The sequence below is a fragment of the Moschus berezovskii genome, chromosome 18 (assembly GCF_049115385.1).
Source record: "Moschus berezovskii isolate FMDL1 chromosome 18, NW_MosBer_1.0, whole genome shotgun sequence".
Taxonomy (NCBI): domain Eukaryota; kingdom Metazoa; phylum Chordata; class Mammalia; order Artiodactyla; family Moschidae; genus Moschus; species Moschus berezovskii.
The window spans coordinates 65,024,544-65,041,192 of record NC_142477.1 but is presented as its reverse complement, the minus strand read 5'-3'; the positions used below and the strand labels follow the sequence as shown (position 1 = coordinate 65,041,192).

General features: G+C 41.7%; 1 protein-coding gene across 10 annotated transcripts in view; it reads right to left on the bottom strand.

Annotated features, from left to right (window-relative positions):
- MAST4 (microtubule associated serine/threonine kinase family member 4) overlaps positions 1–16,649 on the bottom strand; it is a 642,435-nt gene that overhangs the window by 332,862 nt on the left and 292,924 nt on the right. For 5 of the 10 annotated variants that reach the window (XM_055421937.2, XM_055421941.2, XM_055421938.2 and 2 more), the window contains one exon: positions 5,816–5,890. The exons of the other annotated variants lie outside the window; for them this stretch is intronic. In XM_055421937.2, the coding sequence (XP_055277912.2) occupies positions 5,816–5,890 (75 nt within the window). The remainder of the gene's footprint in view (positions 1–5,815; positions 5,891–16,649) is intronic. 10 annotated transcript variants of the gene reach the window in all.

Genomic DNA, 16,649 nt, shown 5'->3' with positions numbered 1-16,649 from the left:
GTGTCCTTGGACAGAAGCCACTTCTTTTCTATTGGGAATGCTGGGTCATAGGGCAGACGGTCTAATTTAGCTAGAAACTGTCATTTTTGTCCCCAAAATAGCATAATCACTCTGTGGAATGGTGACACCAGACCGTTTCATTGTAACAACATTCTCAATGAGGTAGATATTATTCTTCCTGAGCTGTATGGATGAGCAAAGAAGAGGCTTTTCCTCGGCCAGGCAAGTAGTACACAGAACTTCACTGAAGACAACGCGCCCGAGGCAAAGCCTGCCTGCATCCCACCAGGAACAGCCATTCAGGAACACATCACCTCGTTCACTCCATTCTAGTCTGGCCCATCACATTATCTCACGCATTCTCATAATGTTCATGCCCACACTGATAAGGTTTAAAAAGTCCTTTGCTTCTTTCAGGACCCAGATGAAAACCTACAAGCTTCAGAAAGACTTTTCTGACTGTGGCCACAGAGGTCCTTTGATTTGAAATTAATGCAGCTTGGATTATGTTGACCGAACAATTGATTATTGTCTCTGCGTTACTTCTTTGCCAATTACATTATATTCTTAAAGGTAAGAGCCAAATCCTATAAGCAATATTCCTCTATGCCTACCACACAGCTGAGTACACACAAGACATTCAAACATAAGGAGAACCATACACACTTTTAACAATGCAGACATTCTACCTCAAGCCCTTATTTTACATGCGAGGGAAAAAATCTTAGAGAAGTTAGATAATGATCACCTGATATCCATAATAAGAATAATCATAATTGAAAGGATAGCTACAATTTTTTGGTTCTCATTAAGTGCCTTGGAGCTTCCCTGATAGCTCAGTTGGTAAAGAATCTGCCTGCAATACAGGAGACCTGGATTCGATCCCTAGGTTGGGAAGATTCCCTGAAGAAGGGAAAGGCTACCCACTCTAGTATTCTGGCCTAGAGAATTCCATGGACTGTATATGTATAGTTCAAGGGGTCGCAAAGAGTTGGACACGATGGAGCGACTTTCACTTAAGGCCTTACTTAAAAAGTAAAAACTTTTTATACAGTCTCCCATTTAATCCTCAAAACAATCCCATGAGATGGATATTATTTTGTTCTCAGATAAAGAAACTGAGGCCCTCTTAGGGTAATTAAGTAACCACCCCAATGTTACAGCTGTTAAGTTTCAGATATGAGAGCAACACCCATTTTAGCCAGGACCAAAAGTAATTCATAGACAGTTGATGCACAAACAAAAACTATAAACTGCCTCAAAATTTTCTATCAGCAATGTACTACCCCTAAAATCTTTTGTAAAAACAAACAAAAAGTTTACATTGTAACATTTTCTATAACTAAAATATTCCCAGAATAATTATGGCAACCAATCTTCCCAGCCCCTTCCCCATCTTTCTATTAATATCTCCTTACATATAGTAACAAGTATTACAGCCTCCAAAAAAGCAGAAATTATCCTTTAACACTTGAAACTTTTGGGACTAGGAAGGTGTTAATTACCATCCAAAAATTCAATCCATAATAAGTCTCTAAAACGCAGATATTCATATTTTAAAGCCTATCCCCTTAGTGCTTAAAAAAACCCTATTTCTTTTGTTATTAAAGAAAGAAACACAATATCATGATTTCCATGACTTTTATTCTACAGCATGTTTGCAACTATGAACCCTGGTCAATGCAGCCTTTTGCCCCTCCAAACAATGGGTTTCTAAGGTCCCAGAGACATTTACTCTTCAGAGAGATAAAAATGAAAGAAAGGATCAATCCTAAAAGGTTTATATTAGTGAGAAAAGAAGACGGTCTGCTCTGAGATAGCTCAGGGCTGATTTTCCCAGCAGGAGAGCCCAGGTTTTATAAACCTTATTCTCATTAGAAAAACGTAGAGAATCACTGAGAATTAGTATAAAGGATTTTCAAGCCCTGTGGCATACTGAAATGATGTATCTTAGAATCATATGCAGGGTTTTGGCTAGCTGGAATATCTGTCCATTTAGGGAGGTTGTTTGTTTTTTTTTTTTTTTTAATAGGATAGAATATTACAACTCTTTCTGGTTTTGAAATTTAGTAGATGCTATGCCCACCACTACTTATTGCCACATGCTCAAAATTTCAATACGATCTCTATGAGTCTATTTATTCTGGACCAGCAAAGCTTCCAATGAAAAATGACAGCTCATCGAGAATAAATCTTCATCATCCTTTTGTGCTCAAATGCCAGGAGATTTGAAAACTAATCCTCTGTACACTCTCGTGTTCTTTTCTGTCCAACTCCTGCCTCCCCAGATCGTGTCCCTGATGCTCCCATATCAAACTGATTTTTATTTAACAGAATTCTTTACCAGCTCCACAAATAACTGTTCGGTGGTGTTTGAACTATTATTCCTACTGCCTGTTTTCTTCTTTGTTCATTTGCTGTGTGAAGGGTTCATACTGGGGGATAGACAGGTGAGCATATTCTCCAAATGAAATATATTTTAGAAATTCCCAGTGGACAAGTTTAGCCAATCAGAGGTACATTACTTACCTTTGATTTCTCCTTCACTCTTTAACTCTTATTCAAATAAAACAGATTTAAGAGCTTGTTTTCCTATACTCAAAGCACTTTCAAAAGCTTTCGAAGACTAAGATTAAAAAATTCAGGCTAAAAAAAAAGCCAACTCCCTAAGTAGAAAATGAGCCTCTTGTTTCTGGTCCATATTTTTCCCCACAGCTTTAAAGTAATTCTGTTTAAAAAATTAACATCCATTGAAGACACTGATAAAAGACCGCCCACAAATAATGCTTTGGAATTCATGAGGAAAGATGCTGTTTCTAGAGGAATTTTAGGACTGAGAAATGTCATTCAAAAATCTCAGACTAAATGGGAAAGTATCTAGCTATAAAAAGCCTTGATGAAAAAGAAACATAATTCCAAAATTTGGTTAAGAGAATATTTAATAAACTCTCATTTAATAGAGGGCTTCCCTTGTTGCTCACCTGGTAAAGAATTTGCTTGCAATGCGGGAGACCTGGGTTTGATCCATGGGTTGAAAAGATCCCCTGGAGAAGGGAAAGGCTACCCACTCCAGTATTCTGTCGTGGAGAATTCCATGGACTATACAGTTTATGGGATCACAAAGAGTCAGACACAACTGAGTGACTTTCACTTTATGGGCTTCCCAGGTGGCGCTAGTGGTAAAAGAACCTGCCTGTCAGTGCAGGAGATATAAAAGATGCAGGTTCGATCCCTGGGTTGGGAAGATCTCCTGGAAAAGGAAATGGCAACCCACTCTAGTATTCCTGCCTGGAGAATCCCATGGACCGACAAGCTTGGCAGGCTACAGTCCATAGGGTCGCAGAGAGTCACACACAACTAAAGCGACTTAGCACGCCCACGCATTTCATAGAAGAGAGAATCTTGAGCCATGGGGGCTCAGTGTTATGTGGCGGCCCACAGTCACAGAGCTGGCTTACGACAAAACCTAATGCACATCCCAGTCAAGGATCTTCTTCCTCACCACTCCATACTGCTAATGGGAAGCCAAGTATCTCTGCTTGATCACACTTCTCCCCAGATTGCAATGCTGACTCAACAGAATCCATATTCTCAAAAACTTTAGTAGCTGGTTTACTGTAAGTTATTACTGACCCCAGAATCTGCCAGGGTTCTTTATATCAACTCAGGTTACTGAGTTGAAGGTAATGCACCGTCAAGAGTCTAAGCACCAATGTGCTTATAACAAAAGGTCACTGGCTACACTAATGCACATTTCCATTTTATATTCATTGCCCAAGTAACCAATCCACACAGCAAATGTATTTCCTGTCATCAGTTCCTAAGGTTAGAAAAAAAATTTTAGGCCTTTCTTAAATTTCTAGCACTGCAGTATTTGGGGGAAGAAAGGATTTGACCTTTAAAGCCTATTTGTGAATATTGGCTGAACCTATTTACACAGCACATTAAGGCACCAGATATCCTCTTTTTAGCAGTTTAATGAGCTCTTCTTAGAGCGTGTCTAGAAAAAGAAGCCATGATTCTGACTCAAGACAAAACAAAACGGAACAAAGACTCAATAGAAGAAGCCTGTCTGATTCACAGTATAACAGACAACACTTTGCATGGGGAGGCACAGTAGTATTTCCGAAAATGCCAAGGCAGAATGAAATGAACACAGGAAAAAAGAAAGAGGAGGAACAAAAGCATGTGCCAACTTGAGTCCTTAACACACCACTGACCAAGAGGAACATGCTGGATATTACAGGGGATATGCTTAACCACAGGACGTGCTACTGCCTCATTGATGAAAACTCTCAGGCTGGGTCTGAGAAGGACCTGGTGTTCTCTGAGCTAGGCTCTACCTTAGCAAGATTCACCTCTTACAATGTGAAACCATCCAACTTATTCAGAGCTAGTTTATTTTTTCCCCTCACAAACTTTCATGACTTCATCGTAAGGACCCTGAGTCAAACTGAGTTGTTTAGAACTTGGGAGGGGGAGGAGACACCCCAGGTACTAACTAAATGTCACAAAATGCTATGACATTTGGGGGCCACTTCCACATAGGCAATGTAATATTATATATTGATTAAAAATTATATCCTAATCACTGACTCCCCCAGGGTGGTCAATTAGCATTACATCAGAGGTATCCATGTCTCAGTCACACCAGTGCGTGCGTATGCTCATACTGAAATGGGTTTTCATTGCTGAAATCAAAATCAGTGGTCTCCTGGTCAATATAATGGATCTTAGAAACAGGCTTTCATTGTTGACACTAGTGGTATTTAAGGTAAGTGGCCTGGCAAAGTCAGTTTACAGATACTCTCTACCCTTGCATGAACAGAGCCTAAGAATCTACGAAGGTCTGCAAATCGGACCCTGAGGTCTGGCACCGAGGCCCCGCTGTGCCATGGCCTTATGTTCAGCAGCTGGGGTAGAGGGGCTCCAGTGAACGATGCCCACCATAGAAATGAGAGCATCCTGTCTCCAGAGAGCTGTCAGCTCCTCCACCTTAAGTGGAACCCTCCAAAGAGATCTGGCTGGAGCACCCAAAAGGCTTGAGAGCAGAGCCCTTCGCCGAGTTTACAGGACAGGCTGCAGAAACATCCTGTGCCTGTTTGCCAGCAAATGTCTCTTTAATAAAAGTCTGTGTGCAGCAGAATAGACTTGTGACCTCCTCAAGCTGTGTAGGAAGAGCAAATCCTTGCTCAAAACCTCAGCCACTCTTCTGTAGACCATTAGAGCTGAACATGACGAAACTGGCTTGAGACTATTCTCAGCAAATATATCACATGTGGAACTGCTCTACTAGAGCCCACATACACCAGCTGGGTCAAATTTTCAGGAATTTTACAAGCCTGTTGTTAAAAACAGCCGTTATTGTTGATTAAAACTATCTAAACTTCCAATGAAATACATTATATTGAAAATAAAGATGAGATACCCAAAACGGTTCACTTCCTAATTATTTTGCTATATTTTAACGTGGAAGTATGTCAACTGTGTCTGGATATAACAGAGCTCTATGGGGCACCTCTGCCCAGCCCTGAGGTCACCTTTGTCACACGGCTGCTTGAAATTTGCTGTGGGGGGGGGGGGGCGGGGTGATTACAACCACGGAAACCAGCAGGTGCTACTTATCGGGGTTTTGCTGGTTTCCAGGTCTGGTGGCTCGACACCACAACTCCTTTGATGTGGACGGTCTTCAATCAGTAGAGAAGACCTTGCCTCCTCTAAGCCCATCCAAGGCACCAGCATAAACAAAGGCCCACAACCCCCATTTCCTCACAGGGACCACACTGCCATGCACCATGCCACAGGACACACTCACTTTTGAAGCAGCGGGTTCCACTAGTCTCTGGCGATGTCGGGCTGAGTTGAAATGACTCTTCGGAGGCTGCCCTTCCTGACAGGGAATGGAAGATGGGGATGAATGAGGTGGGAGAGGAGAAGGCAGGGCGTGGGATGATGGGGAAATGGTCAGAAAAGGGAGAGGGACAGCGTTTAACAGCACTGTACTTGTCTGTTTCAGCTAAAATCCAGCAATAAAAACACAAGATACAACATCCCCCCCCGCCCACAAAGGTGCAGGCCATGTGCAAGTCATTTTATTAAAAACAGCCTTGCCTACGCATGTGTGTGATAGTCATGAACACAGGCCAGTATCACATTTCCCATCAAGTCTGCATTTTCCTATTACCCGATATTGACTCTAATTATATCAAGGATATTAAGGAAAACTGAAGCATAATTTAGCTGAACATGAAGTCATTCTTCCTAGAGTAGCAGAATACATTCTTAAACCTGCCACTCATGTGGTTAACACCAAAAAGATACAGAAATTACAATCTTTCCCCTAATCATAAAAACTCTCTTGGCTTAGAAGCTCCTCTCTTCGTCATCCTGGCAGAATTCCTGGTATCTGGCAGCCATGAAAAGCTCTATCCCTGAAAGCAATTAAGTTTTACTGGCTCAGAGATTGAGAATTAAGTTTATAACCTAACCTGTGTAGAAGGGCGGTCTTCTCCTTAGATCAACCCTTGTAAACACACACACACACACACACATGATAAATGGGCCACAGAGAAAGACTTAACACCTCCCACTGCTCATTCCATGTCAAACACACACACCAAAAGAAACCCAAGCAACTGTATTTCAAAGGAAGAGTTTGGAATAGGGGCTCCCATGCATGGAATAGAGTTTCAGTTCTCCATCTTTCAAAGTTGGGCAACAGTAAACAAGAATTTAAGAAGCAAGCACAATCTACCATGGGCAGTGACTTCAGGGGCAGGGAGATGAAAGCCACAGAGAGATGGTCTCAGTAAACCCCTGGAAGTAAAGCCCCTGGTCCAAGTGAACATCTCCATAGGGAGCGAAATATCTGTCGGATGAGTGTTAGCATCTGCTCACAGAGAAGAGTGAAAAGACCTTCCACATTAGTAAAAATGCAGAGTCTGTATTACCATACTTGAGAATTCTTTTCTTTTTTTCTCCTAAGAATAACAGTGCTATTACTTTAAAGACATGGATCAATCACACCCACTTGAATTGCCAACCATCACTGCTTCGGCATCCAAAGTGTAACACTTACCTTTCAAAAAGGAAATGTCATAAGTAGCAGATTGCAAGGCAGGGTTATGTTTTTCCTACTAACTGCCCTGCCAGCATGCATTCTTTCCCTACCCTCTTCCGGAAGAAAATGCAAGGCAATAGTTTTAAATCTTAGTTGACCTAGAAAAGATAGCAAAAGCTTTGACAGCAGAAATTGTTCTCATTAAGTCACTGAATATTTGGAAAAACAAAAACAAACAAAAATTGAGTATGACTTTCTGTTCAATAGAATCAATGGATTTTACATGAGAAATAATTTTTTTAAATTACAGATTATTTAACCTGAAGTCTCCTTTAAATTTAATGGTTTATCATAAAGTGATTTTAAGGCTTTTTCTCCTTAAAAAAGTTACCAGATGTAAATAAATAAGTATCCTCATTAATATATCTATAGAACTATCTGCTCTTATCAAGCTCCCTATGGAATGATTATAACTGATTTAAGAGTTCCAGTGTGCAGTGCCAGGCTCCCACTCATCAGGAAAAAAAAAAGTTAATCTTGGCATTAAATACACAATTACAGTCAATGTGCAAATTAACTAAATCCTAAGCCTGTGGTTTATTGCTCTTCTTCTGACTTCAAGGTGAAAAATGTTATTTTTTTTTAATTAGCTAATTGCACCATGAACTCAGCAGGGGGCAGATGCTGATATTAAACTGAGAACCTCAATCTTAGACTCCCAGTTAGTGAAAGGCTGGTTTAAAGAGAGCAGGCACATTCTTCAAGGGGAATGGAGGGGGCCGGTGTGTTTTTAAAACCCGTCTCCATTTTGTCTCGTTCATTATCAGGTACTCTGTTACAATATTCTGCTTGTGGTGAACAAACAGGCCTATGAGATAATCAATATATTTACACAGACTCCAGTAATACATCTTTTTATCTCTTCCAGTAATACATCTTAATAGAAACCAAAGAACAGCCTGCAGTATTAATGTCATTTTAATGAATTGCATATGGAACAGAAATAAGGGAATTCTGAACAGCTCACAGCAAGTTTCTCTCCATATGACTCATGTGTTAACCTAATCTTAATTTTCAAAAACAGTCACACTGTATTCTATTGTTGACAAAAAGTTGGTGGTGGTCAGTAAGGCTTTGTAGAAAGGTGGCCATAGCTATGCCCTAGATAGGAACCTTTGAGAAGAACCCAATTCATTACAGACTGGACATGCTGCCTTCTTCACTTTAGGGAGACCTTAATTTAAAAGCTTTCCTTTCTTATTTTAAGCCAGATTCCTACATCCAAGACAGGTACAAACAACACATATCTGAGCAAAATCAACTTCATGAGTTCAATTATGAAATATTTTACATTCTTTAAATAGGAAACAGGGCTCTCAAAAATAGGATGTCATGAAACCAACATCCTTATACAGCATATTCATTCGTATAGCTGGCCACGTTCAAGAGAAACATTAAATTCTATCACTCAGGCAAAGATTAAAGACAAAATTTGTGTCTTTATTTTCTTTTCCTAAATTCTTAGTCCCAAGAATCCACTTCTCCTCTTAAAAGACAGCCTTTGGTCTCTGGTATCTGTCATTCCAGGCTGAGACTTCAGTCTCTTGGTACCCTTTACCTCCTGGCTAATGTCATCAACACTGGCAAAATAACAGATTGGACCTTGGATCCAAAGGGACTCTCAACTGAATGACTTATTTACATATGTAATCAGGGGCTCTTTACTGCCAGGGTAGGGGGCCAAGGAGGAGGGTTGGATTCCTCACCATTAGTTTCTAGAAACAGAAGCATCTTCTATGACTTAGGTCCACTTACTAAATCATTTTGCTGTGATAACCACCACTAATAAAAGTAGCAGCCCTCAGTTATGTAAATAAACTATTGAAAGATGACATGTGCATCTTCTGGAAATTTAATGAGACATCTATCAGCTCCATGCTAAATGTTTTTATCAAGGCTTCTCCTGTTAAGTAAGTCATTTTAGAAATATAAACATCCCTGAACGCTGCAAACTATACTTTTAGAGAAATTATTGTTCCCTAAACATTACAGATCTGATCGGGTAGTACTTTAGCCTAATTTGCATCACATAAACAAATTTACAAGAATGCTCTGTGGAAAACAGTATATCAGGTGTGAAATAATGGGTGCCCAATGAATTCAGCAGCTGACATCAGATTATTTAAACGCCTAACTCTTTAAATCAGGTATAAGTTACTCTATCTCAAAATTAGAGCCACAGGGAAAATTTAAAACTAAGTGTATGTATAATTTTGGCATTATTTTTTAAAGAAATATCTCATTAGACATTTCCAGCCTAGATATTTTATCATAGGAAAAAAAAAAAGGAAATATCACACAATTGCTACAAGGGCTCCTAGAGGACTTCTTAAAGATCCATTCAAAGGAGTTTTAATTCTGAAAAGAATCACATGCACTCTTGTATAAGAATAAACATTTTCACACAACCTTGAGACATCCTTTCCTTTGAATAAATATATATCACTTTCAATCAAAATTCTTACTCAACATTAGACTTAAGTATGTACAACAAAACTATTGCAAACAGGTCCTGGTAAAGGCACATCAATAAAGCAATCTAGGACCATGCAGTCAAAAAACTCTATGCAAATAAATCTATTGGAAGAATTCACAAGCTCCGGAGATCTAGCAATTACCAGGTGTATCAAAATAGGGATCAGAAACCCAAATGAACATGGAAGAAATGGGCTATATATTTTCAATGATGATATCATAAGCTTCTAAAACCCATGGAACTAATCTCACAGTAATTTATGAAAACCTACTATGAAATAGGAGTTATGAAATAGTTACGAAAACTACTCATGACCTTGTAAAAATGAAAGTACATCATTTTTTCTTGTCTCCTTACAAACCCAAGTTTTTCAAGTTGGCTCAAGAGGAGAGCCAAAAACAGAGTCACCAAAACAGGACAGGGGAAGTGACACTTGCAACTATGAAAGCAAACCCAGAGACTTTCTAACTTCTCACTGTGATGTTCATTGAGAAAGATATTTTGCCTCATGAAATTATGCCTCCAAATACCACCAGCAGTATGCTCTACTTTTTTATCTAGTTTAACTCTTTTTTAAACAAATGCTGGTCTCTACTGCTAAGTCTATTGATTTGACCTGCAGTTAGAACAGAACAGAACAGAACAAAGCGGTTAAGACCTGGCCCTTCCACTGCAGGGGCTCAGGTTTAATCCCTGGTCTAGGAACTAAGATCCCTGCATGGCATGTGGCCAAAAAACAAACAAAAACTGTCATGAGGTAGGAATCACCTAGTAACTCCTTACGAAGGCTTTAGACTGTGTCCCAAACTTTAGTCATTTATTTTCCCCCCATATCCACGTACAATGTATTCTATTGCATCTGCTACATATATATACTACTCATTTCTTAACTGTTGTCTTTAAAAAGATGACTCTGGTTTTTAAAACCTTACATATTCAAATTTTAATGATGGCCTAAGTAATAACATATTGAAATCATGGCTTGGTTGTGCTAGCTACATATTTTTTTTCTAGTATATATTAAGAAAAAAGAACTTCCCAGGTGATGCAGTGGTAAAGAATCCACCTGTCAATGCAGGAGACACAGGAAACGTGGGTTTAATCCCTGGTTCAGGAAGATCCCCTGGAGGAGGAAAAGGCACCTCAGTCCAGTATTCTTGCCTGGGGAAACCCATGGACAGAGGAGCCTGGTGGGCTACAGTTTATGGGGTCACAAAGAGTTGGACATGATTGAGCATACAAACATTAAGAAAAATACATTAAACCTCACATAAAGCATCTGTGGGCTGACAGGATCATCTCTGCGCACCCTGGAGTCCACAGCACCTGGAGGAGCAGCTCTCGGAAGTGAACGGGCCGGGCACTGCAGCGTTTGTGGGGGAGGGAGCGGCCACCATTTATGACTCTGCTATGACATCTCCCCCCCTCTATAATTGCCTACTCTGAGATGGCAAACAGGGACTGCAAACTCACAAGTCCCTGACCCAATTCTGGACCTCTGTCCCCCAAGACTGTCTTCCTCAGTGTTCCTAATCTCCAGGAAAGGGCACCGCCACTCACCCAATGGTCACCGGCCATCCCATCCTTAAACTCAGTTCCCACGGGCCACACATCAACCCCACCACTCCTCTCCAATCCAGCAAATCCTCCTGGTGTTAACTTCAGAAGGTATCTCAAATTCAGTCCTTCTGACCATTATCAATCTCTTCCAAGTCATTTCTCTGTATTTGGTTCCTAGGGCTCCTGTGACAAAATTCCACAAATGGGGTGATTTAAACAACAGGGTTCTACCATCTCACAGTTCTAGAGGCTAGAAATCTAAAATCAAGGCGTCAGCAAGGCTGGTTTCTCCTGAGGGCGGTGAGGGGAGGCTGTTCCAGCCTCTCTCCTTGGCCTCTAGACCGCAATCTTCGTCCCACGTCTCTTAGCCTTTCCTTTCTGCGCCTCTGTCGCTACATACAAATATCTCCTTAACTGTAAGGACATTAGTTATACTGGATTAGAGATCTCGCAAAAGATTCTTGTAAACTTGATCACTGACTGTAAAGACCCTATGTCCGAATAAGGACACATTCTCAAAAAGAGAGGGTAAGACTTCGACATATCTGCAGGGGAGATGCAATTCAACCCGATAACACCATCCAACTCATCCAGATACCAGCAATAGGCGCCTATCTGTGTTCTGCTATTTTGGGCCTCTGAAGAGTGTCCTCCGAACAGCAGACAAAGCCACCCTAATAAATATATAAATAATATCACTATTCTTCAAACCTTTCCTTTCCAGTCACCCCAAGTCCTCCTGGATCCTATAAAGCATCAGGCAACCCATGTTTTCTGAATTCCAGGGGCTCCCCCTCACTCACTTGAGCCACACTGGTCTTTGTGCTATTCCTAGAGCCCTCCAAGCCCCTTCCCAGCTCAGAGTCCTAGAGATGCCCTTCACTGAAAAAAAAAAAAAGCCTTTTTAAAAAAATGTTTTTGTAAATTACAGCCTATTCACTCCATTCTGGAAACTTCACCTGTCCCCTTTTCTAAAGGGACCCATCACTCTGTCAACTACACCTTAGCACTTGCCATCTACCTCTACAAGGAGTTAAATCACATGCTGCTGCAGCTGCTGATTTTCAACACCCCAGGAAAGGAGCTCAGAGTGGAGGTCAGAAATGAGGTACTCTATGCTCAGGGAGGGGAAGGCAATGGCACCCCACTCCAGTACTCTTGCCTGGGAAATCCCATGGACGGAGGAGCCTGGTGGGCTACAGTCCATGGGGTCGTGAAGAGTCGGACACGACTGAGCGCCTTCACTTTCACTTTTCCCTTTCATGTATTGGAGAAGGAAATGGCAACCCACTCCAGTGTTCTTGCCTGGAGAATCCCAGGGACGGGGGAGCCTGGTGGGCTTCTGTCTATGGGGTCGTACGGAGTCGGTCACGACTGAGCGACTGAACATGCGAGCAGGTACTCAGGGAAGAACTGGCAGGACAGGTCTTCCGCTAGTTAGATACTTTAAGGGGCCAATTATGAGCCCATTTCTTGTATCTCCTTGTATCTGGAAAAGCACTAAAATCCATGGTGATGACTGCCGTTTGTGACTAGCAGAAACCTGAAAAGAATATGTGCTTGACTGCATGTCTCCCCCCTTCACCAAAATCACTTACGTGCTGATCTCCCCCCTGCCTCTTCGGAGCAGGTCAGAGCTATCTGAGGTGCTGACCCCCAGGCTGCAGTCCGCCTCCTGCCTCAAATAAAACTTACCTCGCAGCCCTCACGCTGTGTATTTTTTTAAGTCGACAGCTCCCTTTCCCCTGTCCTCCTTTACTTCATAACAGTTATTACTGCTTGATGGTACCTTGTATGTGTTTGTCTTTTTTTCTGTAGGCTCTGCGATGCCAGGAACTTTGTCTTAATAGTTCTGCCCGTTGGTTGCTGCTGGATAAATAATTTTAAATAATCATCAAAATGACAAATGAAGCACACGCATTTAAATGAAGCAGCAGCTCACCCATACCCCGTGTTTCAGTCAGAGTTTCTGCAGGAAACAGAAGGCACCCTCAGAGGAGGTGGTCTGAGAAAATTCTGACACAGGAATTACTTAGGGGGAGGGTTCCTTCACCTCCCCTAGGTCAGAAGACAAAAGGGAGGAGCTGTTTCCAGAACCTGAAAAGGAGAGCTAGGTGTGGAGGGTCGTCTTCAGAAGAGCATCCCTCCAGAGAACAATGACTTCCATCACTTTTTCTATTTCTGCCTCCAATCACCACTCCTCCACTGGGCCAAACCCAACCAGACACCCCAAAGACAGAAGGGAGATGCAGGCATCCCCTAAGTAGGGGGACAGAGGTAGACAGGAAGGAGGAGTGAGGATGGAGACGGAGAGGGATAAGAGAGGAAGAGAAGTGGGGAAGGAGAGAGAGAGTGGGGGGAGGGAGGAGGAGAGGGAGGGGCACACACCGGAGGTCAGAGAAAAGACAAAAGGTACCCATTGCCTCACAGAGCGCAAGTGAACAGCTGCACCCACGGGGCAGCTTCCCTTCCCTCTCCGCTCCTCTGCCAAGTCCCAGTTTACTCCCCAGCGTGTGTTGCTCCACCTTCAAACTGGCCCTGACTGCACCCAACCTGGGCTGTGTGTTAGCCCTGGGCACGGTGGACACGCCCCTCTGAAGTCACATGGTACCCTTCTTCTCTGGCTTTCCATTCCCAGAAATGCTGAAAGGGTGAACTAGATATTATCTGTGAAGCACCACGTATCTAATGACGGGGATTTTTCTTTTGTCAAGGTTTTCCATTAATGTAATTTTGGTAGGTCCGCAGTGTCAAATCAAAAGAAAACCCTGGGATTGGATTTCTGATTAAATTCTTGCTTTGAATTCAAATTTACTTCCCAATCCCAGCACATTTCCATTTGCCTTTTAAAGTTATTCCACATTAGGAAAGTAGAAAAGCTAGTCTGCATCTAATCCGCTAGGATTCCAAGGAGAAGGGCGTTCTGGCACTCTCTGAGGGGTAGTGGAAAAAGACAAGCTGGGGGGGGCTGGTCTCGTCCCCGACAGTCACTCAGCCTCCCTGGACCAGCATTCCCATCTGTGATGAGGCATGATGCATCTGAACACTTGAAATTCCAAGACCTTCTCTGAAAGTTAGCTCTATGTTGTAAAGATCAAAAATATCCAGGACATCCTGTTTTAAAAACAAGTGAATTCAATCGCTGGCCTCATGTCACAGTTCAGAGTTCTTTCAGGCTTCATAACGTGTGTGTTCTGGGAATCACAGTGCTGACCTGCTGTTTAGAGAATGTTTACCTTCACTGCCATTAATAGAGAAACGTTTGGGTCTGAGACCATATTATATCTGTCAATGATCCTTTGTTAGAGGATTTCAGAACATTACATATTGATTCAAATTAATGAATTTTGTGTCGAAGACCAGTTAACATATTCTACCAGTGACAATAAGTTTATGGATGTAATTACTGACTTGAGATCCAAAAACACAGCACAATTATGCTGCGGCACATATGTCAACCCACTTAAGTCACTTCAATTTGGAAAAAAAAAATTTAATGATATCACATGCCATACTTTTTTTAATGAGAAAAATTACAAGATACCTAAATTAAGAGGGCCAATTTTCCTCAGGGAAATCTGTGGGGGGGGTGGATTTAAAGGTAAACCAATTTTCTGAAGGCAAAATAAAATTTTCAACTCAGCTCTGAGTTGCACCCAAAGCGAATTATTGCCGGCAAGTAATATGGCTCTGATAATTAGGCTTGATTGGGGTTTAAATTAAGCAGAGGGAAGCACTAGACTCCTCAAAGGCATTTTGATTTGTTTCATCTGTTCTAGCAGCCATGGGGAGAATGGTCAGGGGCCCAGGAAGGGGGAAGCAGCAACCTGGCTTTGTAGATGAAGGTAGGAGAGAGTTTAACTGCTTTCTCTCCCCTCATCTTGTAGCTGCTTATCTGAGATTCCTGTGTGAAAGAGATTAAATGCCTACATAGACAGCCGAACATCATGACAACACTGAACACCTGATGTAACACTGCTAACCCGTAACACAATGGCAAGCCTGTGTTTTTTTGTTTTTTTTAAACCAGAAGATGAATCACTATAAATTCTTGGGGGACAGTATATGGATGAAAGTTTATCTTGTCACTCTCATTAATAAGGTCCTGGATGCTTAGAAAACATGAACTTTTTAAACAAGTACAAAAAAAGTAAGATCCTCATGTTCAGGTCACATTGCTGTAATTCCATTTATCGAACTCTTAAACCAAAACCCACTTTCATCTGGAGAATGCAAAACACCGAATTTTGGTTTCTCCACTAGAGTTTCCACATATTAGGCTTTGCTCTTTCGGGGTACATAGCAAGTGTGAAGGCATCCAAATATAGTGGAAAAGGTTCCCCAAGACCTGCAGATGTTTGCATTTCTAAAATGGGCATAACAGCTGCGTCCACAAGACTGAAGTCTTTAGACTATGCAACAATTTTCCAAAGGGTATCTTTGTCTTGCCATCCTATTTTTATCAAATTCAACGATAATTGAAAAGTAGTACTACTAAAGAGTGAATTAAATGCAGCCACTGGTTTTGGGGAAGTCGGGGGGAACTTTCTCACCGAGTGAAATATCACGTGAAATGAATGATGTAAGTGCAAGTGGAAGAACATCTAACGGGGACAGGATGGTCCTTGAGCTTCTCACACTCTTCAGAGGGAAGGGCAGCAGCAGAGGTAGGAAGACGGCTGCTCTGCTGTGTAAGGGCTCTTTCTCTAGGAAGCCAGGACGCGACTGAGACTGTAAGTCACATGTTTATAGCTCTCTTGCTGCTGCTGCTAAGTCGCTTCAGTCGTGTCCGACTCTGTGCGACCCCATAGAAGGCAGCTGACCAGGCTCCCCCATCCCTGGGATTCTCCAGGCAAGAACACTGGAGTGGGTTGCCATTTCCTTCTCCAATGTGTGAAAGTGAAAAGTGAAAGTGAAGTCGCTCAGTCGTGTCCGACTAGTAGCAACCCCATGGACTGCAGCCCACCAGGCTCCTCCGTCCATGGGATTTTCTAGACAAGAGTACTGGAGTGGCTTGCCATTGCCTTCTCCTAGAATTGTACTAATACAAAAGTAAGGTTTTGGTTTTAGTAGGTATTTACACATCCTCTATGAAACATCTCAGCATATCTGAGGTCACAGAACTTAAAAAGCCAAACTGATAAATCAGTGCTACCTTCAATACATGGTTCAATATATTTTATTGATGGATTACAACCAGTGAGAGATCCTTTGGGGTGGTGGATAAAAGGAAACTATGACCAATCTGCTTGGATTTGAATTTCAACTTCACGTCTTACCAGCTCTGTGATGTCAGCCACATTTCAAACCCCTGTATACCTTTATTTTCTCACCTGTAAAATGGGATTGGGAAAAATGCCCACTTCATAAAGCTGTTAGGAGGATGAAAGTAGTTAATTTACGTAATATGCAAGATAATTAGGTCACAGGAAGTGCCCCCATATAACTGTTAACTATTTAAAAACGTATATTCACAACAATATTTCCTCTCCT